This window comes from Hemiscyllium ocellatum, chromosome 3, assembly GCF_020745735.1.
Source record: "Hemiscyllium ocellatum isolate sHemOce1 chromosome 3, sHemOce1.pat.X.cur, whole genome shotgun sequence".
NCBI classification, from domain to species: Eukaryota; Metazoa; Chordata; class Chondrichthyes; order Orectolobiformes; family Hemiscylliidae; genus Hemiscyllium; species Hemiscyllium ocellatum.
This window is the reverse complement of record NC_083403.1, coordinates 74,609,456-74,631,715: the sequence shown is the minus strand read 5'-3', so window position 1 is coordinate 74,631,715 and position 22,260 is coordinate 74,609,456. Positions and strand designations below refer to the sequence as shown.

The following is a 22,260-nucleotide window of genomic DNA, read 5'->3' as shown; positions in this document are numbered from 1 at the left end:
TCATTTTAAAATTATAATTGAGAAAGAACGTGAGAAGTGTAATTATTTTATTTAAAGCTAATGGTATTACTCATGTCCATGCCATTCCTCACTCTTGTGAAAATACAACTACTCAATGATTTAGAACTCATGGTTTGACCTAGTAAAAATGTACATTAAGTGCACTTTTACATCAGGGTAACCAAATGGCAGCAATTTTGATTCCCTGAAGTCATAGGTTGTGCATTCTATAATCCAGGATCTTGCCAGATATTAGGCAAATTAAAATAATTTGACTGTACAGGACCTGAACTCTGCATTCAGGAATGGTTGGACTGGAGAAGGTCTCAAAAATCCAAATATAGAGGCATAGAGATGTACAGCACGGAACGGACCCTTCAGTCCAACCCGTCCTTGCCGACCAGATATCCCAACTCAATCTAGTCCCACCTGCCAGCACCTGGCCCATATCCCTCCAAACCCTTCCTATTCATACACCCATCTAAATGCCTTTTAAATATTGCAATTATACCAGCCGCCACCACTTCCTCTGGCAGCTCATTCCATACATGTACCACCCTCTGCATGAAAAAGTTACCCCTTAGTTTTCAAAAAAGGTTATTTTAAAATCAAGAAATAGAAATGATCATCTTATATTTCCTTCAGGTACAAAACATCCATTCTAAGATGCTCTCAAATACACAGATTTATTGATTAACTGCAACATTGTCACAGTATACATTCTTAATGATGACATTCACAGGTACAGAATTCAGATACAATTAGAATGTTTTCATTACACTAGATATAGTGTTTTAATATAATATGATTCGTAAGCTATTGTTTAACATATCAAATGCTAAACTTTAAAAAACATTGGTGAAATATTTAGTGCTCTATTCAGATATTCTTAACGACCTCCACAACAGCAAAATATGCAAAACAATTGCTAAAAACCCATGACTTTATCTAGTATTGAAATGCTCTTCAGTTCTTGTTGCAGAATTTTTGTTGATCAGAAGTAGAAATGGCACCTTATGGAAACAGCATTTTAATATCAATGTTTCACTATCTGATCCAGAAGAGGGGAAAAATCCCTATAAACATGCGTTTGAAACACTCTAAGCATCTTGAAAAGTTTGATGATGTTTCTTTACAATCTGTTCAACCACTTAATAACAAAATAATCCAGAAATCAAAAACTTTTTTTGCACCATACTTTGTTGCACAAAATGCACTTTAATTGACTAAAATGAAGGAAGAATAATGTATGTATAGTCTTGATTATTTACAATTCATGCTGTATATGGTGCCAAAAGCTCCTGCCATTTCTTTGAAAGTGCGATGATATTCCTTGTGTGCTTACCAGTTCCTTTATACCCTTAAAACACTGGAATGTTCAAACAAATGCAAAAGTACATACACAAAAAACTATTCTACATAATCATTTTTGAACTGTAAACAAAGATTTGAAACATGGCGTTCAGTGCCTGCACCGATACAAAACCAACCCAAGTACAGGGTATAAAACATTTATGTAACCAAAAACAAATATAAAAGTTGCATTAAATTAAAGTACTGTACGATAATATATAAATGATGTTGACATAATTACAATATTTTCTTCCCCCTCCCACGATTATCACTTTTTCAAAAAATTCACTTTCACTTGTTGGAAAACAAGTATTTCTACAGAACATTAAACATTCCAGTTAGAACTTTAAGTAATGTCATTAAACAATTAAAATGTCTGAACTAACATTCTAGTCCTGAACGGTGTGCCTTCAACACGCATTATGCAGTCTTAAAATGCTTTGTATTAACCATACTGTTAAATTGGAAAGCATCACCTTGCACCATGGCTTTGGTCATACTAGTACTTTACAGCCAGCCACTCTTTGGCTACCGCACCACATTTGGAAGGAAAGTTTTCTTCTGTTCCTCTTTCACACTAAAAAAGACCATCACAAGACTCACAGACTTAACTGTCTTCTTTTAGCACACGATGGAATGCAGTAGTGTAAACATCAACTTGCTCGAAAGCTGTGGCCTGTAATCTCCTTTATAGTTCAGCTTTAAATTGCAGCTTAAGCATTCAGATACATGCTCCTTTATGGTATCTTGAGAGCACTGGACACAATATAAGGCAGCTAGCAGTGGAACCATACCATCCAATGAGCTGAACAGCAGAATTAAGGTGGCACAGGTAAAAAGTCAGCAAATTTATACAAATGTCCACACTTCCAAATCTTGCACAATGAAGTCTTCTTTTTTTGACAGTGTTTCGTTGTTAAATGTACTACATGGGTTGCTTCGTCCGTGATATAAATCTGCATCAAGCCATAAGCCAAAATGGCCACTGAAATTGAGATTATTAAAAAGTTACGGTCATGAAATTTGTCAGTTGTTAAATTTAGTATTGTGTGTGTTCATTCATAGCACTGAGCTGAACTTCATGGTGAGCACCGAAACAATGCTTACTGCTTATTTAAGAAAACTGTTTGCACTGATCTCTTTGGTATGCATTTTCTTTCCCAAAAGCAGATCTCAATATATACAGCAGCCATGATATTTATAAGGAAAGTAAGCAGCCAATTACAATAATATATTGTTAAAGACTAGAAACTAAGATATTTAAGGCCATTTTATCCCTTCACATTTAAGTTTTCAGATAATGAAATTAAAAATAATTGGAATTACAAGATAAAATATCAGCAAAGCTATGAAGGAAAAAATGGAACATATCATTATGGATAACATTTCATAAATATAAGAATTTTTACCATCAGTGAGGGTTTGTGGCAGTAACTATGATTACACAATTCAAAACCCAGTTACACTTTATTCAAGTGACACAAAGTATAAAAGTGGAAGTTTTTGCTAATTCACTGATGGTTAGGGATTGTAGTTTAAGGAGGCATCAATCCTGTACCTTCTGGAGGAGCACATTAAGTTCAAAAGGCAAAAAACTTTAAAAAGAAAAACTTCCACTGCATTTTGACGTGTGCAAAATTCATCCCACATTCCATTACTCTGAGGAATCCTTAATACATTTTGGTGCAATTTTCTCTCTTTATACAGATCCTCTTATAAATGGACTTCCCGATAAATCAAATAACTTCACTTGTGTAGAACTCCAGCTTATCAAACAACTAACAAAATGCACTCAAATTACTGTGGTGTAAAGGACTGATGGAGCTCATTAAAAAGACATTTAAGCCTCCATATTGAGCAAGTACTAATGTTATATTGTTACCATATCACAAGGTGATTCTTTTTTGGTTAAAACATCAACAGCAACATTGTGGTTGCATTATTTTGTTAAAAAAAATTCAAACATTATAATAATATTCTATATCAGTTTTTAAGTTTTTCTAAATAAAGTTGAAAGTGTCCAGTAAGTAGTAGTGGCACAGCGATAATGTCACTGAATTACTAATCCAGAGGGGCTATGGACATGGATTCCAATTCCAACATAGTAAATTGTGAAATTTGAATCCACAATGATAAAATTTGGAACTAAAAGCCAGTCTAATGGTGACCTTAAAACCAACCGGTTCACTAATGTCCTTCAGGGACCAAATATCTGCCGTCCTTATCTGTTCTGGAGACTTCAGAGGTACAGGAATAAAAGCCCTTTAAAATGACTAAGCAACCATTCAGTTGTATTGAACAAAATCTGCTAAAATGAATGAAACTGAGAGGGCCAATGGAAAAAGCAAACATTCAGCCCTGCAAAGTTCTCTTTGTCAGGGGATTTAGGCTGAAAAGAGGAGACTTGTCATAAGAGACTATTCCAAAAGAATGACTATGTCCTAGACACTATCATCATCATTACACCCATTACAGTTGAACTGGCAGCACAGTGATAATGCAGTCAACAGTTGGCCCGGGAATCTTCAACATGGATTCTGGACACCAGAATCACACGACATTAACTCAAATGTGGGCAAAGAAACCGCAAGATGATTAGCATCTAATTGTCCTCTCTGCCCCCAACAATTCAAGGACTAACCAGCATCATTCATATCCCATGAATGAATTGAAACAAATAAGCTTTAGTAAATAAAATAATAACATTACTGTACTTAGTAGATACATACCTGCCTCCACCTAGTTCTAAAGAATCTTTGTCTCCTTTAATGAAGTAAGAATTTTCTCCGCTCCATCTGAATATCTATTGAATTACAATATATTAAATTTATATTCATGTTACATAATAGTAAGGCAGTACTGCAAAACTTACATCAATTATGCATTAGTTAAACCTTGTCAGGAATTCCAAAATGTGAATTTATTTCACAATACAAACAGCAAATGTTATGGTCAGAAACATGTTATTCTGGAGAATTGACTTTCAATAAGAACAAGCAGTTGTTCTTAGAATACACAAGACACGGACAGAGCTGCATTTATCCCCATCATTAGTTACCCAGCTAAATGTTTTCTGCTCCTGTATACTTCATACTATGTTAAATTGATAAGAACCCAAAATAGCTGTGATACTTCCCCTAATGCATGTAAGAACTATTCTCTTTGTTCAAAAACTGTACAGCACAATAATACCAAGCTTTGATCCAGAACTTAAGTTTAACAGATGACATTTAAAAATACATGGTAAAAATCCAGTGAAATTTTCAACAACGTTCAAAACTTAAAGCAGGGGTTCATTTTTAGAAATGATTTTGTCAGAACTTCTCTCAACTACCCAAACTCTCCAAAAAGTTTACAATGCTGGAAATTACCTTCAACTGTGGATTGAATGTGTAGAGAAAGGTTTCTCCTGTACCAAAACAATGGTCACTTAATCTGAAAGGATGTGATGCCAATGCTCCAAATATCTACAAAGAGAACACAACTTTGGGTTTAGGAATGTATTTATTCCATGATTAAGTTCTTGAACTAATTAAATATATATGTGTATTGTTCCAATAAATAGCTTAGATAATAATTGATTTACCTGATTATCCATATCTTTGACAACAAGGAGGACAGGAGTATCAATAACAGCCAAACTCCGGTAAAGCGTTCTCAAGCTTGTTCCGTGAACTGCTGTACTATATGTAAGTCGCCAAGCATATCCCTGTGTTCTTGCAGGAAGGTGTTGTGATAGCTGATGAGTGGAAAATATTTAATTAGTGGACTTCTTTCTACACAAAATATTACAGCCACTACAGTGTGTTCATATACCTTTTCAATGTGGAAACTCTCCAGCAGTTCACTAGGGTCTGTAAGAACAGGCTGCAGATCATCTGCCTCTTCTTCATAAAAACTCCCAACACTCTGGCGTCGTTTTGCCTCCTCAATGGTGATAATCTGTAGAAAGTCAATAACAAAATTTGAAGAATTTTTCAGAACTCCCTGCTCTCAAAGGAAAACTGATTCTGTTCTGACTACTATCCAGCAACTTGGTGCATGCTTTAAACTCATGTTGGGAAAACAGGTTTTAGGCTTGGCATGATGCATTCTGATCACCAACTCACTTGTTGATACACCATGTTCAGAGACTGACAGGGGTGAGATAACAGAGTTTAATAAGACTGCATTAATAAAATCAGACAAAATTTGACACTATAATAGATGTCAAGGAAGATTGATGAATTTTCTAGCTTCCACCATTGAATTTATGTAAATGAAAGCCAACATCTACATCTTCTTTGTAATCAAAGTCTAGATGCAATCAACTTTCACAAAAAAGATGCAAGGCACTACCTCATTTGATTTTATTACATCTGAAATAATAAGTGATTAAATGCTGAATATATAATTGTACATATTGAATTTCTAACAACAAATCAAACATGCAGTTTTTTTTGTGTCATGGAAAGGCACTCAGGGGATTTCCTACATTTAGGAGAATGCTGATAATGCATAAGCAGAGACCTCAACACAAAAATAATACTGCAATTAAAAATTAAGTTAGATTTTTGTTTAGGAGGGTAATGGTGTTTTAGAGAAAGGACTAAATTTATATGCTACTTTTACGATCTATGCTGCACATAGATCTTTATCTTCATTTTAAGTGCATCAATGCAAAATGACAAGAATTACTTAGAGGAAGAAAAAACTGAAAATATGCCTCAATGCAATTTAGAACATTTAAAAAGTTGGAAAGGAAAACTACTGTATAAAGTTTTATCAAAAAAAAATTTAGTCATTGTAAAGTGAGCAATTTCTCAATAATTTCTTTATTAAATTGCTTTCAGACATGTTTCTGCTCTAAAAAAATCTAAAAATTAACTGAAGGAAGGGAAAATACATGACTGACCTGTACAAAGGATCCATCATCTCCTTTTGCTTTGAATACAATTCTAATGTTATTTGACATTCTAGTAACCCTCATTTCTGCAAGTGGATTTCCACAAAACTCTGGTTGATTACTTGGAAGTAGCAATAGTATCACAGCTTCCAACTGCTTACAGGCTGCGTGCTTCTACGGTCCAGTGTGTTCGATTGGCTGTTCCTTTATGATGAACTACTTTCTATTCAGCACAGCAACTTTCGTTTTGCTCAGAAACGTGCTCTTTGCACAAAACAAAATTGGAAACTTGCCAAAGCTCCCTCCCCTTCCTTTACATCCTACACAATGCATTGTTGGATCAACTGAAGTGCAATCCCATTTTTTTAATCTTGCTATTCTATAAATATATCTAGACAAATTTATTTTAAACTTGGTTGAATAAACATGATATGAAACTATAAATTATTTCTATTTCAGTGAAATTTTACTACCTGAGTTTGATTTTATATTTTCTAAATTTAAATCCATCTTTTATGCCCATCTACCAAAATCAATTTACTTTTGAACAAACCAAGCCAACCTGATCAACCGCCATATGGAACCATATTGTTAAAACCAGAGTTTTATTTAAATCCAAAATTGTTTAATAACACCTAAGGCAATATGTTGCAAAATTTGACATTGTGGTTTAGGAGAAAAATGGCATCTTGAGCAACTGGGTGTTACAGCAAAGGCTCTGAGCACACCACTTAGTCATAGGGGTTTCAGCTGCAGCTCCCCCCAGGATGCAGCAGAGAGATGGAGCAACTGCAAAAAAGACAAGCTTTTCACAGGAAGAGGAAATTGTGGTCAGGGAAGAGAAGCTTGCAGTATAAAAACTCATCCACTTAAATGCATAAGAGAGCATCCCTGCCCACATCTAAACCAGGAGCAGTGAAATATACTAGAAATGCAGTTGGTTGAGATATGGTATGCAAGATTACTCTTGACCATTTGTAATGACATCTTTAAACTTCTGGGCTCGATTGTTGGCACTGATTACTACAACACCTCTTCCTTCTCTTCCACACCTCTTCAGTATACTTTTGGAGGGCCTCCTAATCTCAAGAGGGAAGGAGAGTTCTATCCTCTTGTTGATCTCCTGCATGGCATCCAAAGCCCTTGGTTCCCTCCGCCCTGTTGCACCTTCTACCTCGCTTCCACCATGTTTTCCACTTCAGCTCCTACTGCAACCAGAATGTATCATGCCTTTAAAGTTTATTTCTTTTCTTCGTCAAAATAAGTTGAAGCAGCTGTATACCTCACACTAGCTTGTGCAAATCACTCAGGGGTGCCTTCGCTGCTATTATTTAAAGTGATACAATGCATGACCTTTGTATGCCACCTTCCACACTGTGAACAAACACAGGAAAATGCACACTATCCCTAGATTTGGACGCAGAGACTGCCATTGAATTGTTAACTTCTGGAACTTGGGCAGTTTGGAGGGGATTTTTTTTAACTGCTCTTGTCTTGCTTTTGAAAGATGCAAGTGGGGCCAAAATGAAGAGGTGGCTAGGTCAAATGAGTTTGTTCAAGATCTCCTACAACATCCACTTATTTTAACAAGCCTGAATTCACACACAAGATGATGCTAATCCAAATGAACATGGCCCAAGTTAATTCTTACATCAGCATTCCAACAATATTGTCAGAATGTCTACGTCATTGCACCTCTGGTTTGAGAGCCACAAAGTCTTTAACTCAAGTGCAAACTAATAGCAGGTGCCTTCCAGATTAGAGAAGCAGCAAATGTTTCCAAGCCCTACTTTATGGATTTTTGGTGTCCAATAGGTGAGGGGGTGCTAGAGCTTCACAAAATAGGTGCCCTCCTTCAATCAATCTCAGATTTTCCTCATTCTTCCATTTATGAATTACGTTACTGGGAATATGTTCATAGATCTCCCAAGGTACCCTAATTGCACCCCATCAGCTCGCCATCAATCAATTTAGAGTCCGGCCTATCAGAGATGAAAAGTGTGGCACTGGAAAAGCACAAGTCAGGCAGCTTACGAAAAGTAGGAGAATCAATGTTTCAGGCATAAGCCCTTCATCAAGAAGGGCTCATGTCCGAAATGTCAATTCTCCCGCTCCTCAGATGCCGCCTGACCTGCTGTGCTTTTCCAATGCCACTTTTCTGATCTCCAGCATCTGCAGTCCTCACTTTCTCCTGCCTCTCAGTTTCAGATAGGAATTATGGACAATTTAAACAATGTCCGGGAGTTAAAATATTTCAAGTCTTATACCGATACGTACAGATGATTTAACTCCCTGAATTTGCCTCTTGCCCCAAATTAAAACTGGCAGGATAGAATCATGACATGAATAGCTTATAAAATAATACAATAAAATTGATATAAAAACATTTGAGGGTACAGTATTTTCAAATAGCTTGGAGTGAGTGGAAACATGCACATTCCTTGATGGACAGGCCAGGTCTTGGAAACTTGAATGATTTTCTCAAGAGTAATTCCACAGCAATTTATGCCAAGTTTTTTTTAAACCCTTGCATTTTTTGTGCACGTAGAGCAACAAGCTTGAGCAAATTCGAGTCTAGAAATGGTAAATTCCTGTCAGAGTTTCTACATGTCATTTCTGGCATGTATTTCAAGTTGAAACTTGTATCACTAAGCCACTCCAATATCAATTAAAAGTCAAGCAAGATCAGGAGAAATTAGTGGAAAAAAAACCAAAATGAATATTACAAATGTGAGACTTATGGATTAAAAACTCTTATTAAGAATTTGACCTCAATGTTCAAATCCCCAAAGTAAAGAAACAAAATGCATTTATTGAGGCTTATTAAAAGTACTCTCTTACTCCACTGGAGTACCAATCAACATTCCGTTCCAATCATGAATAGTTTTTGAACCGCAATCTGTCAACCTCAAGGCTATCAGTGCTCTTAGTACAACTGACAAATGTTGGGTGAAAGAATGCATAAGGAATGTGATGCTGTACAGTTAATACCACATTGCTAAACAATTATACTTTTATATATGAATTAACAATCTCTTTTCAAAAGCCTTTTTTCGGTTGGGAATCTTTTCCAGATTAACTTAATTCAAAAGTGTTCAGTGATGTTAACGTGCATAATATGCATGGGTTTTATCAATAGGATTTATGATAAAACTATACATTAAAAAATAAAACTGGAAGGGAAAGAATTTACTCTTAAAAAATTAGTGCCTGATTTGCTCTGATTACATTTCAAGTTTAAACGAGTATTATAACACTTTTGTTAAAGGCGACAGTGCCAAGATATATTTGTTTGAAGGCACATTCAGGGACTTGCCTCTAGTCTTAATCGCATTATCTCAATTGCCAGTTGATCATTTTACTTATCAAAAACAACTGCAGTTAAAATGAGATTCATGCTCAAATGGGTTACCATTAACAGGCTTTATCGTACAGACTTGAAAAACATACAGGAAGTGACATATAGATACTGGCTATTTTTAGTTTTAAGATCTAAATTTTCAGATCTAAATTTGTTCAAGCTTTCCAGTGGAAGTGAAGTTTCATTAAAAATTAGTTGAAACTGGGGGCACGGTGGCTGTGGTTAGCACTGTTGCCTCACAGCGCCAGGGACCCGGGTTCGATTCCAGCCTCGGGCGACTGTGTGGAGTGTGCACATTCTTGCCGTATCTGCGTGGGTTTCCTCCTGGTGCTCAGGTTTCCTCCTACAGTCCAAAGATATGCAGATCAGGTGAATTGGCCATGCTAAATTGCACATAGCAATAGGTGCTTTATTCGGAGGGTAGTGGGTCTGGGTGGGTTACTCTTCGGAGGGTTGGTGTGGACTGGTTGGGCTGAAGGGCCTGTTTCCACACTGTAGAGAATCTAATCTAATCTCATTAAGTGACTCAGATAGGCCTTTGATGTTAGAGCATACACAAGTAGTCAACTGAGTGCAATTTGGCGCTTGAAATTGTAATTTAAAATAGGAGCTAGAGTTAAGCACTTCAGGAAGAGAAGCGGTGGAAGGGAAAGGTGTTTCGATTCTTCAGACTCAATTGAGGGGGAAAGGGTAAAAAAATGCAGAGCGAGACACTGGCTGTCTTGAGGCCATTGGTGGAAAGACAGCATGAACCATAATATGATACAAGTGTGTTTGGTAAGTATTTCTAGTTATAAACTAAAAGAAAGGTCTTTAATTTATATTTAGGAGTAGAGTCTTTTTTTTCCCTCTCAAAAATAGTTAGAGTCGAAGATTGATACTGGTGTAAACAAAATAATTACAGTGAAAGGTAAAGAGCAGAGAAACCTTCAAAGGTAAAGACCAGCAATAAATTATTAAATTAAACACAATGGTGATGGCATGATGCAGTATGTATTACTACTGTAGCACATAGGGAGCTGCTGTAAACTAAGGTGATCTAGAACACACACATCTCAGGTAGTTCTGAGATAACGCATGTTTTGGCAGCGTGATTTGGCTAGAACGTCCCTGAAGAATTAGCGAACAATATTTTGGAGAACACTTATCCATGTTGGCAATAGCCCTCCAGTGCTTTCTTCTGTCATGCACTGATGTGAGCACTGAAATCTCTGTGCCGTTCTGCGCTTGCGCCGGTGTCTGTGCATGCACGACATCGGTGCTGGTTTTGTGTTGTTCTGAGCATGTACCAATGTCTGTGCCGACGCTTCTGCGCATGCGCGTTCTCAAAGCCGATCTTCCGGCCATTCTCAGCTGCCAACAGAGGGGCTTTCCGTGAGAGGTACAGTACGGAGAGCAGCCTTCTGACATTTTTTAAAATGTTCTGTGTTAAATTTCCTTTTGTTTCTTTAATAAATATGATTTCAGCCTTCATTCAGGCTATGTTATACTTTGCATTAGACTTCTGGGTGATTTTTGAGCGATCATGAGTGAAGTTTCAACTTTGTTGGTCTGCCCCTAACCCCACTGTTCCCATAGGCCTCATTATTTCTATTAAACAATTTTCTGTTAAGCAAGGTTTCACTGGAACATTTGCATTACAGGAGTACTACCTCTAAGTGCTTGCAGCCCAAAATTATTCCAATATAAGTTAATTAGCTGGAGTCTGAGCTGCAGAAATTACACAACTTAGGGTGAGTTTGGGGTGGTGCAGTGGTTAGCACTGCTGCCTCACCAGGCACCCAAGTTCAATTCCAGTTTCGAGTAACTGTGTGGAGCTTTTACATTCTCCCAGTGTGCGCGTGGGTTTCCTCCCACAGAAATGCAGGTGAGGTGGGATTGATCATGCTAAATTGCCCATAGTGTCCAGGGATGTGCAGGCTAGGTGGATTAGCCATAGAAAATGAGGGGTTACAGGGATGGGATGAGTCTGGGTAGTATGCTCTTTGGATGGTCGGTGTGGACTCGATGGGCCGAATGGCCTGCTTCTACACTGTAGGGATTCTACGATTCTATTCTACGATTCCATGAGTTACCTGGACATTTTGTTTGGGGAGGCAGGATGGTGTACATGCAGATGAGGAGCTTTGGCCTCTCCAACAGTTACAATGTTCTTGCAGACTGGATAGATGAGATCTGGGAGGATGAGCAATCTGACATGGCATCATGATACACAGTGCCATTCCAGTGAGGGGAGAAAATATGAATGTTACAGTAGGACAAAATTACAGTATAAGTAGGGAGCTAGATACTGTTCACTGCAGCAGTAAGCTGTCCATTAGACCACACTCGATCATCACTAAAGTGATTGAACATGTCATCAACAGTGCAACCAAGTTGCACTTGCTTAACAGTAACTGCTCAGTGACTCTTTGTTTGGGTTTCATCATGCCACTCAGCTCCTGATCTCATTACAGCACTGGCCAAGCATCAAGCAAAGAGCTATGTGCCAGTGAGGATAGTGAGTGTGACTGCCTTTGACATCAAGGTCCTACATGACAAAGAATAGCATTAAGCAGCTCTTACAAAACTGGAATCAACAGGAATCAGGGGAAAATTCTTTGCTGATTAGAATCATACCTGGCACAAAAGAAGTTGGCTGTGATTATTGGACCTTCATCTCAGCTCCAGGAGAACTCTGTAGGAGTTCCTCAGAATAGTGTCAACTTCAGCTGCTTCATTAATGACCATCTCTCTGGAACGTTTGAAGGAGGACCGGGGGAGGCGGAGCATATTTAATACAAGAGCTTTATCCCACAAGGTGCTCATTTTACTCTAAACTGTTTCCCTCCAAAATGGCCTTTGATGTCATGACATCACATGATCAGATTACTAAATTGACAGTCCAACATACTGATATCAATACACAATACCTTCCATTATAAAGGTCAGAAGTGGGAATGTTTGCTGATGACTGCAAGCTTTTCAGCACTATTCACAACTCCTCAGATTCAGAAACAGTCTATGCCTAAATACAGCAATGATGTGGGGGTGCTGGTGTTGGACTGGGGTGGACAAATTTTTTGAAAATTACACACCACTAGTGTAACAGATTTATTTGCAAGTACAAGCTTTCGGAGTGCTGCTCCTTCATCAGGTAGCTAAATACAGCAAAAACCTGGACAATATCCAGGTTTGGATTGACAAATAACAAATAATATTTACATCACCTAAGTGCCAAGCAATGACCATTTCCAATGAGAGAGAATCTACGCATCACTGCTTTGTCACTCAATGGCACCAACATCATTGAATTCCCCACATCAACATCTTGGGGTTACCACTGATCAGAAACTGAATAGGAATAAATACTGTGATTACAAAAAAAGGCCATACACTAGGAATACTGCAACAAGTAACTCAACTCCTGGTTCTCCAAAGTCTGTCAACATCTATAAGGCATAAGTCAGGAATGTAATGGTCCCAACTTTCCTAGATGAGTGCAGCTCTAACAACAGTCAAGAAACTTGCCATGATCCAAGACCACGCAGCCTGCTCGACTGGCATAAGATCCACAAACATCCACGCCCTCCATTATCAACACTACGTACCATCTACAAAGTGCATTGCAAAAAAATCACCAAGGTTCCTTAGCCAGCTCCTTCCAATCACATGACCGCTTCCATCTAAAAGGACAACAGCAGAATTGTGGAAATACCACCATCTACAAGTTCTCCTCCAAGCCACTGACTGTCCTGACTTAGAAATATATCACTGCCCAGGTAAAAATCATGCAATAACCTAAAAGATATAATACTAGCATTTAGAAATACATAATATAATCAAGCAGAGTCAACATGGCTTCATGAAGCAGAAATCATGCCTAACAAATTTATTATAATTCTTTGAGGTGATAACAAACGGACAGATAAGAGTCATACAGACAGATAAGGCAGAACAAGTAGATGTAATATTTTCAATGTGTTTGATGAGGTACCACACAAGGCTACTTAATAAGATAGTGTTGGGGGTAGTATATTAACATGCACAGGTTATTGGCCAACTAGTAGAACACCAACAGTTGGGATAAGGGGACACTTTCATGATGGCAATCTTTAATTAGTGAAGTGTCACAGGGATCAGTGTCTGGACCAAAATAATTTATAATATGTTTGAATAGATACTAAATCTAGGACCAGAGGACATAATCTCAGAATAAGGGATATGCAATTTAACTCAAAGATGCTTTTACTAGTCTCTCCTACTCGTGAAAACATCTTCTCCACATCCACTCTATCAAAGCCCCATCAGTATCCTGTAAGGTTCAATGAAGTCACCAATGGAATGAGTTCAAAATGGAGGACTTCATTCATGGTCTGAAGTCAATAAACTCAATGTTGAATCCAGAAGGATATAACGTGCCCGAGTGGAAAATTATAACAACATTCAAGGTAGACGTGTAAGATTATGAAACTTGTTATGGATATCAGGAAGGAAACAAAAAGCAGAAACTAACAAAAGTAATAATCAAAAACTTCCATACTAGTTTCTTATTGTGTATAACTGCATTTAATGTTAATGTTTTTATATTTTTTATTCAGAAATTAGTGTCAACACATTTTTATACTATGGGTTAATTTAAGTGTAAAGCATGCTGTAAGAACAGTGTCAACTAGGTTTAGTAATAGCATTCTCATCTTGGAATCACATGCTCATAGGTTTGAAACCTCTGTGAAACTTGACCATGTAGCACAGACTAATTGAGAAAATGCCACCTTGCATGTCTTGATAGTCTTTCAGACAAATTAATAAAACTGCCTGGCTCAGCTATACACTAGATTGCATGGCATTAATTAGAGACAAAAACTGCAAGATGCTGGAATCCAAAGTAAACTAGCAGGAGGTTGGAAGCCAGACAGCATCAGGAGGTAGGTTAGTGAAAAGTGAATACAGGTGGCAGGTGGAAGCAGGTTGGTTGATAGGAGGAATTAATCCGGTTGGTAGCTGAAGGGAAGGGATGGAAGGGAGGAGGCTGCTGGGAAGAGAGTCAGGGGATGGGTGGAAAGGTTATTAAAATTGGTGAACTCAATGTTTTGAGTCCTCCGGGCTGTAGGCTGTCCAGGCAGATGATGAAATGTTGTTCCTTCAATTTGTGGTCTGATTCATTGTGGCAATGGAGGAGACTAAGGATGGACTTGTCAGAGTGAAAAGGGGAACTGAAATGGGCAGTGACCGGCCCTTACAGGCCTGGCTAAGTTGCTCGGTGAAGCGCGCCCTTAGATTAAAACACTTTGGGAGCACCGGATACAGTAAACTAGGTTGGAGGAGAGGTAGGTGAATCTCTGTCTCACCTGGAAGGACTATTTGGGGCCCTGAATGGAGGTGTGCTGGCAGGTTTTATATTTTTATCATTGCAGGGGAAGCCATTCAGGGAATATTGGTGGGAAGAGTGGCGCGAACCAAAGAGTGCTGAAGTGAATGGTCCAGGTGGAAAGCAGAGAGAGGTGGGGAGGTGAAAATGTTCTGTGTGGTGGGTCTAGAAATGTTTAAGGATGATATGTTGGATGTGTAGACTGGTGGGTGGAAAGTGAAGACAAGGGGGACCTTGTCTTTATTATGTTTGGAGGGGAGAAGGTTTAGAGCAGTGGAGCAGGGAATGGAGGTGGTGCATGGAGAGCTGTCTGGATGACACAGGGAGGAAAAGCACATTGTTTAAAATAGTCAGACATTTAGGATGTCTGGGAATGGGACGTCTCCTTGTCAGAGCAGGTGCGACGGAGATGGGGGAATTGGGAAAACAGGATGTAGTTTTTGCAAGATGTGGGGTGGGAGGAGATGTAGTCCAGGTAGTTATGGGAGTCTGTGGGTTTGTAGTAAATGTCAGTCCATAAACTGTCGCTGGAGATGGAAACGGAGGTCAAGGAAGGAGTGAGGTGTCTAAGATAGATCAAGTGAATTTAAGGGCAGGATGGAAGTTGTTGGCATAGTTGATGAATTGCTCCAGTTTAGCCTGGGAGTAGGATGCAGCACTGATGAAGTCATTGATTTAACGGCAGAAGAGATGGGGAACAGTACCTGCGTATGTACTGAAAAGGGACTGTTTGACATGGCCAAATTAAAGAGAATTGAGAGAGGCCAGAAAGTTTTTCTGATGCCTTGATCAACTTTGCCAGCAATGAAACAAATTAATTTGTCGTTTTTTTTTTACAAAAGCCTTTGCTGTAAAAAAATTAGTTTTTGTAAACAAAAATTAGTTCATGGGATGTGAACATCATTTATTATCCAGCATTTATAGCCCACCTCTAATTGCAGATGGTGGTGGTGAGAGTTTCCTTCTTGAACTGCTGCAGTTCTTAATGGTGTACGATTACCCACAGAATTGTCAGGAGGGGAGTTCCATGATTTTGAGCTGTCAATCATGGAACAACAGCAATATAGTTTGAAGTTAAGATGTTGTGCGGCTTGGTGGAGAATTTGTAGGTGGTGTTTCCATAAACCTGTTGCCTTTATACTTCTAGGTGCTAGTTGACTTAGAGGATGAAAGTTTGGGATTTTTTTTTAAAAAGAGAGCTCTGATGAATTGCTGCAGTGCATCATGTAGATGATACACTAAAAACAATCAATCAATGAAAACATTTCACCAGCTTGATATGGCCTGCATTAATGTCAAGTATTATATATACTAGATCATATTGATTTGATTTGTTTGTTGCACTTCTCAGCTAAAATAATGATGAATGCTGTTGAAAGGTAAACAAATCTTTAATTACAAAAATATAGAGACAAAAACACCTGTCTTTAACTGGGTAATTGGGCAGCTGTAATGCTATTTTTTAAAAACAATTTACAGCCTGCAGACGTGAAAAATCATTTGATCAGATTGTTTTATCTGCAGTTGTAGAGATGTTAACAATTAGACTATCCAAATATGAACCAAGTTGGACAGCTGTGAAACTTGCAGACTCATATGCATAGGAACTTGTCTTCAACTAGAATTAATCTATTTCTGTCAGGGATTTTGTCAATTTCATGAGGGTTGTATGTTTTAAATGGTATACCTTATTAAAATACCTCAACTGTGGTACAGCAATTTAAACCATTAAAACAAAAACAGTTAGAGGATGTAAAAATCTCATATACCATAAGCCCAGCAAAAAGCTAAGTTGTGTGCTTCATCTCTCAATATTAGATAATACACAGAACCATTTCAGGCAATGATGGACTCAACGCAATAAAATAACTGCTCTTAAAATCTACAGGAAACATAAAACCTTTACTCATTTCTTAAGTGTGATTTGTTCAACTAGGTCAATAAACGTACACCTTTCTATGGGTTCAACAACAGCTATGACATGGAAAATTTTATTCTTGTCATATTCTGTCTATTTATCAAAAATCAGTTTCAAAAGCTCATAATTAAGTTCCATTTGTTCTCTATATTCCGTTACTGGCACTTTAACCACAATGCGAGATAATGCGAGATTCTTTGGAGAGGATAACCATAAAGGTTTTACACTGAAGAAAGCAACTTTAAAAATCTAGAATGGAAAACAGTATTTGATATTGTTTCAATGCACATACCTTGGTACAGTTACCAGAGAATGGCACAGCTCAGATTTAAAGTGGAGAGGATTTGTAAAAAAATTATAAATTGAGAAAGAAAACCTTTCAAGAATTATGCTTTAGAAATTTGAAATACAATAAATTTGAAATACAATGAATTTGAAATACAATATAGCCTACCTCCCAACTTTTAGGAATTGGGTCACTGAAGAAATTGTCAATCATTTCCAGCTCATCCTTGTCAACCACCACAAATCCCTGGTCTTTGGCTTCTTTCCCATACACTTCTGGTGACCACTGAACAAAGAATGCATACAGGTGATCTACCCTGAATGGAAGAAGGCAAGGGAAAATTCTGTTAAAATAGATTACAGTAACTATAGAGAGCTTGAATATACATGCCATGCCATTTAATTATCTGCAACTTCAAATAAGTCATCTCAGCTGCATAATCTGAGAAACTGAACATTTGTACAAACTTTTAAATATGTTTAACAGAACACAACAGAATTACAGGTACTATTTACACAGTAACTGCAACATGGCTACACAGACAAGTGAAAGAGGCAAGTGTTTCAGAGTGAAAGAGGGAAGGAAAAATTGCAGGGACCATGATCCAAAATTTAAAATCATCTCTGGCCACAGGTGAATGAATGCCAGATTACTGGAGGACAGCTAGTGTGGTTCGACTTTACAGGAAAGGTGGCAGAGATAAATCAGAAAACTATAGACCAGTGAGCCTAATATCAGTGGTGGGGAAACTATTGGAGAAAATAGTGAAAAAGAAAATTAATCTCCATTTAGACAGGCAAGGATTAATTGGGATAGTCGGTATAGTTTTATGTGAGGAAGGTCATGCCTCAAAAATGTGGTGGAATTTTGAGGTGACCAAGTGTTTGGATGAAAGTTGAGCAGTTGATGTAGTTTATATGGATTTCAGCAAGCCCTTTACCAAGGTCCACAGGAGAGACTGATAAAGAAAGTAAAAGCTCATGGGATCCAGGATAACTTGGCAAGATGGATACATAATGGCATCTTAGTGACAGGAGACAGAGGGTACTAACAGAAGGATATGTGACTGGAGCCTGGTGTGCAGTGGTGTATCATAATGCTGTGTCCCTTATATTATTTAGGAATATCATAAACAATAAGTGAGAATGTGGGAGGGATGATATGTAATTTGTGGACAAAAGAAAGTTTTGCTGAGTTTTTGACAGTGAGGAGGAAGGCGTTAGATAACAGGAGAATATGAACGGATTGGTCAGACGCATGGCAGATGAATTTAACCCTGGTAAGTGAGAAGTGACGCCTTTGGAAGGAGGAACAAAACAAGGGAGTACTCAATGAATGGCAAAAAAAATTGAAGTTCAGAGGAACAGAGGAATTAACACAAAATCCCTAAAGTTTGGAACAGGCCATTTGGCCCAACGTCCACATTGACCCTCTGAAGAGCATCCCACCCAGACTCACACCCCCTACCTTAACTCTATAACCTTGGATTTCCCATGGCTAGCTCACACCAGCTTACACATCCCTGGACAATATAGGCATGGACAAACCACCTAACCTGCACAGCTTTGGACTTTGGGAAGAAACCAGAGCACCTGGGGGAAACCCTTGCAGGCACTGGGAGTGTGTGCAAACTCTACACAGATAATCACCTTAGGGTAGAAACAAACCTGGATCTCTGGCACTGTGAGGAAGCAAAGCCAATCACTCAGCCACCATGCTGCTACATAAATCTTAAGGTATCTGAGATGTTTAAGTGAGGAGCTTGGACAGGGTGAATAGAAAGTTGCTGCTCCCCTTAGTCAAGGGGTCAATAAAAATGGGGCAAATTTTCAAGTAAAATAAAGCAGATTTGGATGAAATTTGAGGAAAACTATTTTCACTCAGAGGGTGATGAGGGTTTAGAATACACTGCCTGAGAGGGTAATTGAGATGGGAAACCTCACAATGTTTAAAAACTAGTTGGACAAGCACTTGACATGTCAGTATATCCGAGGCTATGGGCCTCATGCAGATAGTAGTGTATTTTCCACGGTACAGACTTGCTGGGCTGAAGGGCCCCTTCTGTATGATTCTATGAGTTGATAAGGCTCAAGTAAAACAGACAGGAGCTCAGGTGCTGCCAGTACTACACAAAATAAGGCATCATCTTACAAAGATATAAGTGGCTTCATCAATGTCATTTCATTTTAAAACTTAGTCATTAATTTTTGCCAAATGTTATGTACATCATTCAACCCAAATTAAGAGAAAATACAATTTAAAATAAAGGTGAGCTTTTAAAAAGTTAAAAGAAAACTGACCATCCTATCCACACTGGAATAAAAATACTTACATCCTTCAGAGTACAAAGAAAAATACGCCAGATCTGAACCAGATTTGTTTTTCGCTTGCAAACATACCTGTTATATTTCTGTACCAATTTAACTATTCACATACAAGTAGTTGTAAATAAAAATAAATAGTGAAGTCAAGAAAACAGAAACACAGATATCAGATGAAGGAATAGCCCATTCAATCCTTCGAGTCTGCTCTGCCATTCAATATAATCAAGATGAATCATCCAACTCAGTACCCTATTGCTGCTTTATCCCCAAACTGTTTGATCCCTTTAGCCTGAAGAACCAAATCTAATTCATTCTTGAAAATATTTAATATTTTGGTTTAAATCACTTCCAGTTGCAGAGAATTCCAAAGGGTCACCACTCTGTGGGTGAAGATATTTCTCCTCACTTCAGTCCTAAATGGCCTATCCAACATCCTTAAACTGTGTCCTCTGATTCTGGATTCCCCATTCATCGGGAACATCCTTCCTGTGTTTACCCTGTCTAATTCTGTTAGAAATAATGACAAATTAATTCAATAATAGTATGATTTAAATTCAGGTGCTGCAAACAGAATTGCAACATGTAACTTGTTCTGAAATATTGCTCTTAATACTTTTATTGATGCCTCTATGTTCTTTGTGGGTGGACTGAGTAAAAAACAAACTCTTGTTTCTGCCAATCTGCATACTTTCTACCCATAAGTCTGTAGTTTGATGTCATGAACAGGACTATAGTGTATACTTTCTTACAAAAAAAAGTTTTTCTTTTTGCCATTTGCTTCTAATTACTAGTTGTTAGACTATGTGACTAAAGGAGAATTTGATTGAAGGAAGATATCCAGAAAGCCATAATACAACCAGTATATTGAACAAAAATGAACCAAAAAATACAATCCACTGTCAAAACATTTGTTTTAAAATGTCATATTATAAATCTCCAAGCAGAGCCCCCTAGTCATTTATTGTTAAGACACAGTACAAATGCCTCACCATGTAAAATATATTTTACGTAGGTTTGATAAAAACAAACACTGGAATGTATGATGTTTATGGCCCAAATCTCTTTTGCTACAAGCCTGGAAGAAGAACTTGTTTCATACTTAATATGACATCAAAAGCTACAACCAGCCAACATGATAGCCAGATTCTGAATGAGCAGTTTCTAAAGTCAGTACTCAATGTCTAGCTTACAGTTCTATTAATTAACAGTAGTCATAACACTGCTAACAAAAAGAGAAATTGCTGGAGAAACTCTGTAGGTCCAGTCACTGAACTGGAAATGTTACCTCTGCTTTCTCTCCATAGATGCTGTCAAACCTGCTGAATTACTCCAGCAATTTCTCTGTTTGTTTCAGACTTCCAGCATCTGCTTATCCTTGTTTATCATAATATTGCTGTTTGGTTATTACATTGGATAAGAATAACTCATAATTTTATTTCTTAAACAGGATTGAAAGCATATTCTCACACTGCAAAACCTCCAAAAAATGTAAAATTTCAACATCAACATCAAATTAATGGAGAAAGCTGAATTACCTTACAATTGCTCCCTATATTTCTTGTATTTCTATGCCCCACATGCTTCTTAGACCATCCTTGTCACTACTTGCACTTTGTAACATGTCAGTATACTAATGTGCATCAAACACCTTAAAACTGCCTTTAAAAAAGAATGTTGAGTCAACACATTTCAGATGTCAGCGGAGAACAAGAGCACAGGAAGGTGGTAGGGCACAGGTAATAGTGAGAAAAGGGATGGAAAATGTGATCCAGTTTCCATCTGGCTGAAATAGTATTTCCAAAGAACAGTGTAGGAATAATTTAATTTCTAGCTTTTCAGTAGAACATATTGCATTCTTTAGCTGAATTGTGGTATACTGTCAGTTCAGTGAAGAGTTTGGATTAAAATTAACATTGCCAGATTACTGAAAATGTTCACATTTTGTAAACTTGTCACCAAGACACTTTGATGTTATAAGAATTGAGATATTTTCATTCAACTTCTCTCAACATTTAAAATACTCAGAAAGGGAGTGTGTGTTTCATCAGCCTGCATGTAGACAACATGAATCATCTAAAACAGTAAAAATCTGACTTTGGCAGAGCATTTCGTAACTATTCAGAGACCAGCAATGTGACATAATTGGTTTTATTCACATAAATGGATACAACTTCTCAACCCACCTTTTTCAACAAATGTAGATGTGAACTATTAAATAAGCATTATAAATATAACTGAATGCTTAAAATTTAACTTATTTAAACAATTTATTAATTTTAGTTTTGAAATTATTAGCACTAGTTTTGAAAGAATGGTTAAAGTAAGTACTTACTCTCTGACACTATGACCAAGGCCCATTTTAGAATTACAATGGAAAGATATGGAGAGAACTGGAAAGTTTATGCCGTTTTGGTGAAGCTGTGTTGAGTTCACATTCAGCATTAAACTTATAGCTAAGTTCACAGTTTAATTTAATGATGTTAAACTGTTTAGTTAACTCTTGAATCACTGCCAGTGCAATCATCTTTCATCAGGAAAGTACGTGGATCCTTTAAAAGTTGTTTATTAATCAAGGTAGCCTGCCAATGTTCTGAACATGGTACAACCTTGACAAATCTACACAATTGGTCTGACTTTAAGCACGTATTTGGCAAAGTATAAGCTTGTATGTTTGTTTGATATGAGGGGTGCTCCAAATATCATTAAAGCAAATCGTTTTCAGATTTTTCCCAACACCACTAAAACTTATACTCTGTAAACATATTTTTCTGATTATCCATGCA

General features: G+C 37.6%; 1 protein-coding gene across 4 annotated transcripts in view; it reads right to left on the bottom strand.

Moving 5' to 3' along the window:
- Positions 1 to 722: 722 nt before the first annotated feature.
- Positions 723 to 22,260, bottom strand: part of LOC132832857 (nuclear receptor coactivator 7-like) — a 110,332-nt gene continuing 88,794 nt past the window's right edge. For 3 of the 4 annotated variants that reach the window (XM_060851047.1, XM_060851061.1, XM_060851053.1), the window contains exons 12-17: positions 17,322 to 17,469; positions 5,170 to 5,295; positions 4,940 to 5,092; positions 4,725 to 4,820; positions 4,083 to 4,156; positions 723 to 2,338 (exon numbers count right to left, since the gene is read on the bottom strand). In XM_060851047.1, the coding sequence (XP_060707030.1) occupies positions 2,203 to 2,338; positions 4,083 to 4,156; positions 4,725 to 4,820; positions 4,940 to 5,092; positions 5,170 to 5,295; positions 17,322 to 17,469 (733 nt within the window). In that variant the 3' untranslated portion in view covers positions 723 to 2,202. Of the gene's footprint in view, positions 2,339 to 4,082; positions 4,157 to 4,724; positions 4,821 to 4,939; positions 5,093 to 5,169; positions 5,296 to 6,247; positions 6,423 to 17,321; positions 17,470 to 22,260 lie in introns of those variants that run through there. The other variant, XM_060851069.1, reaches the window with a different exon arrangement.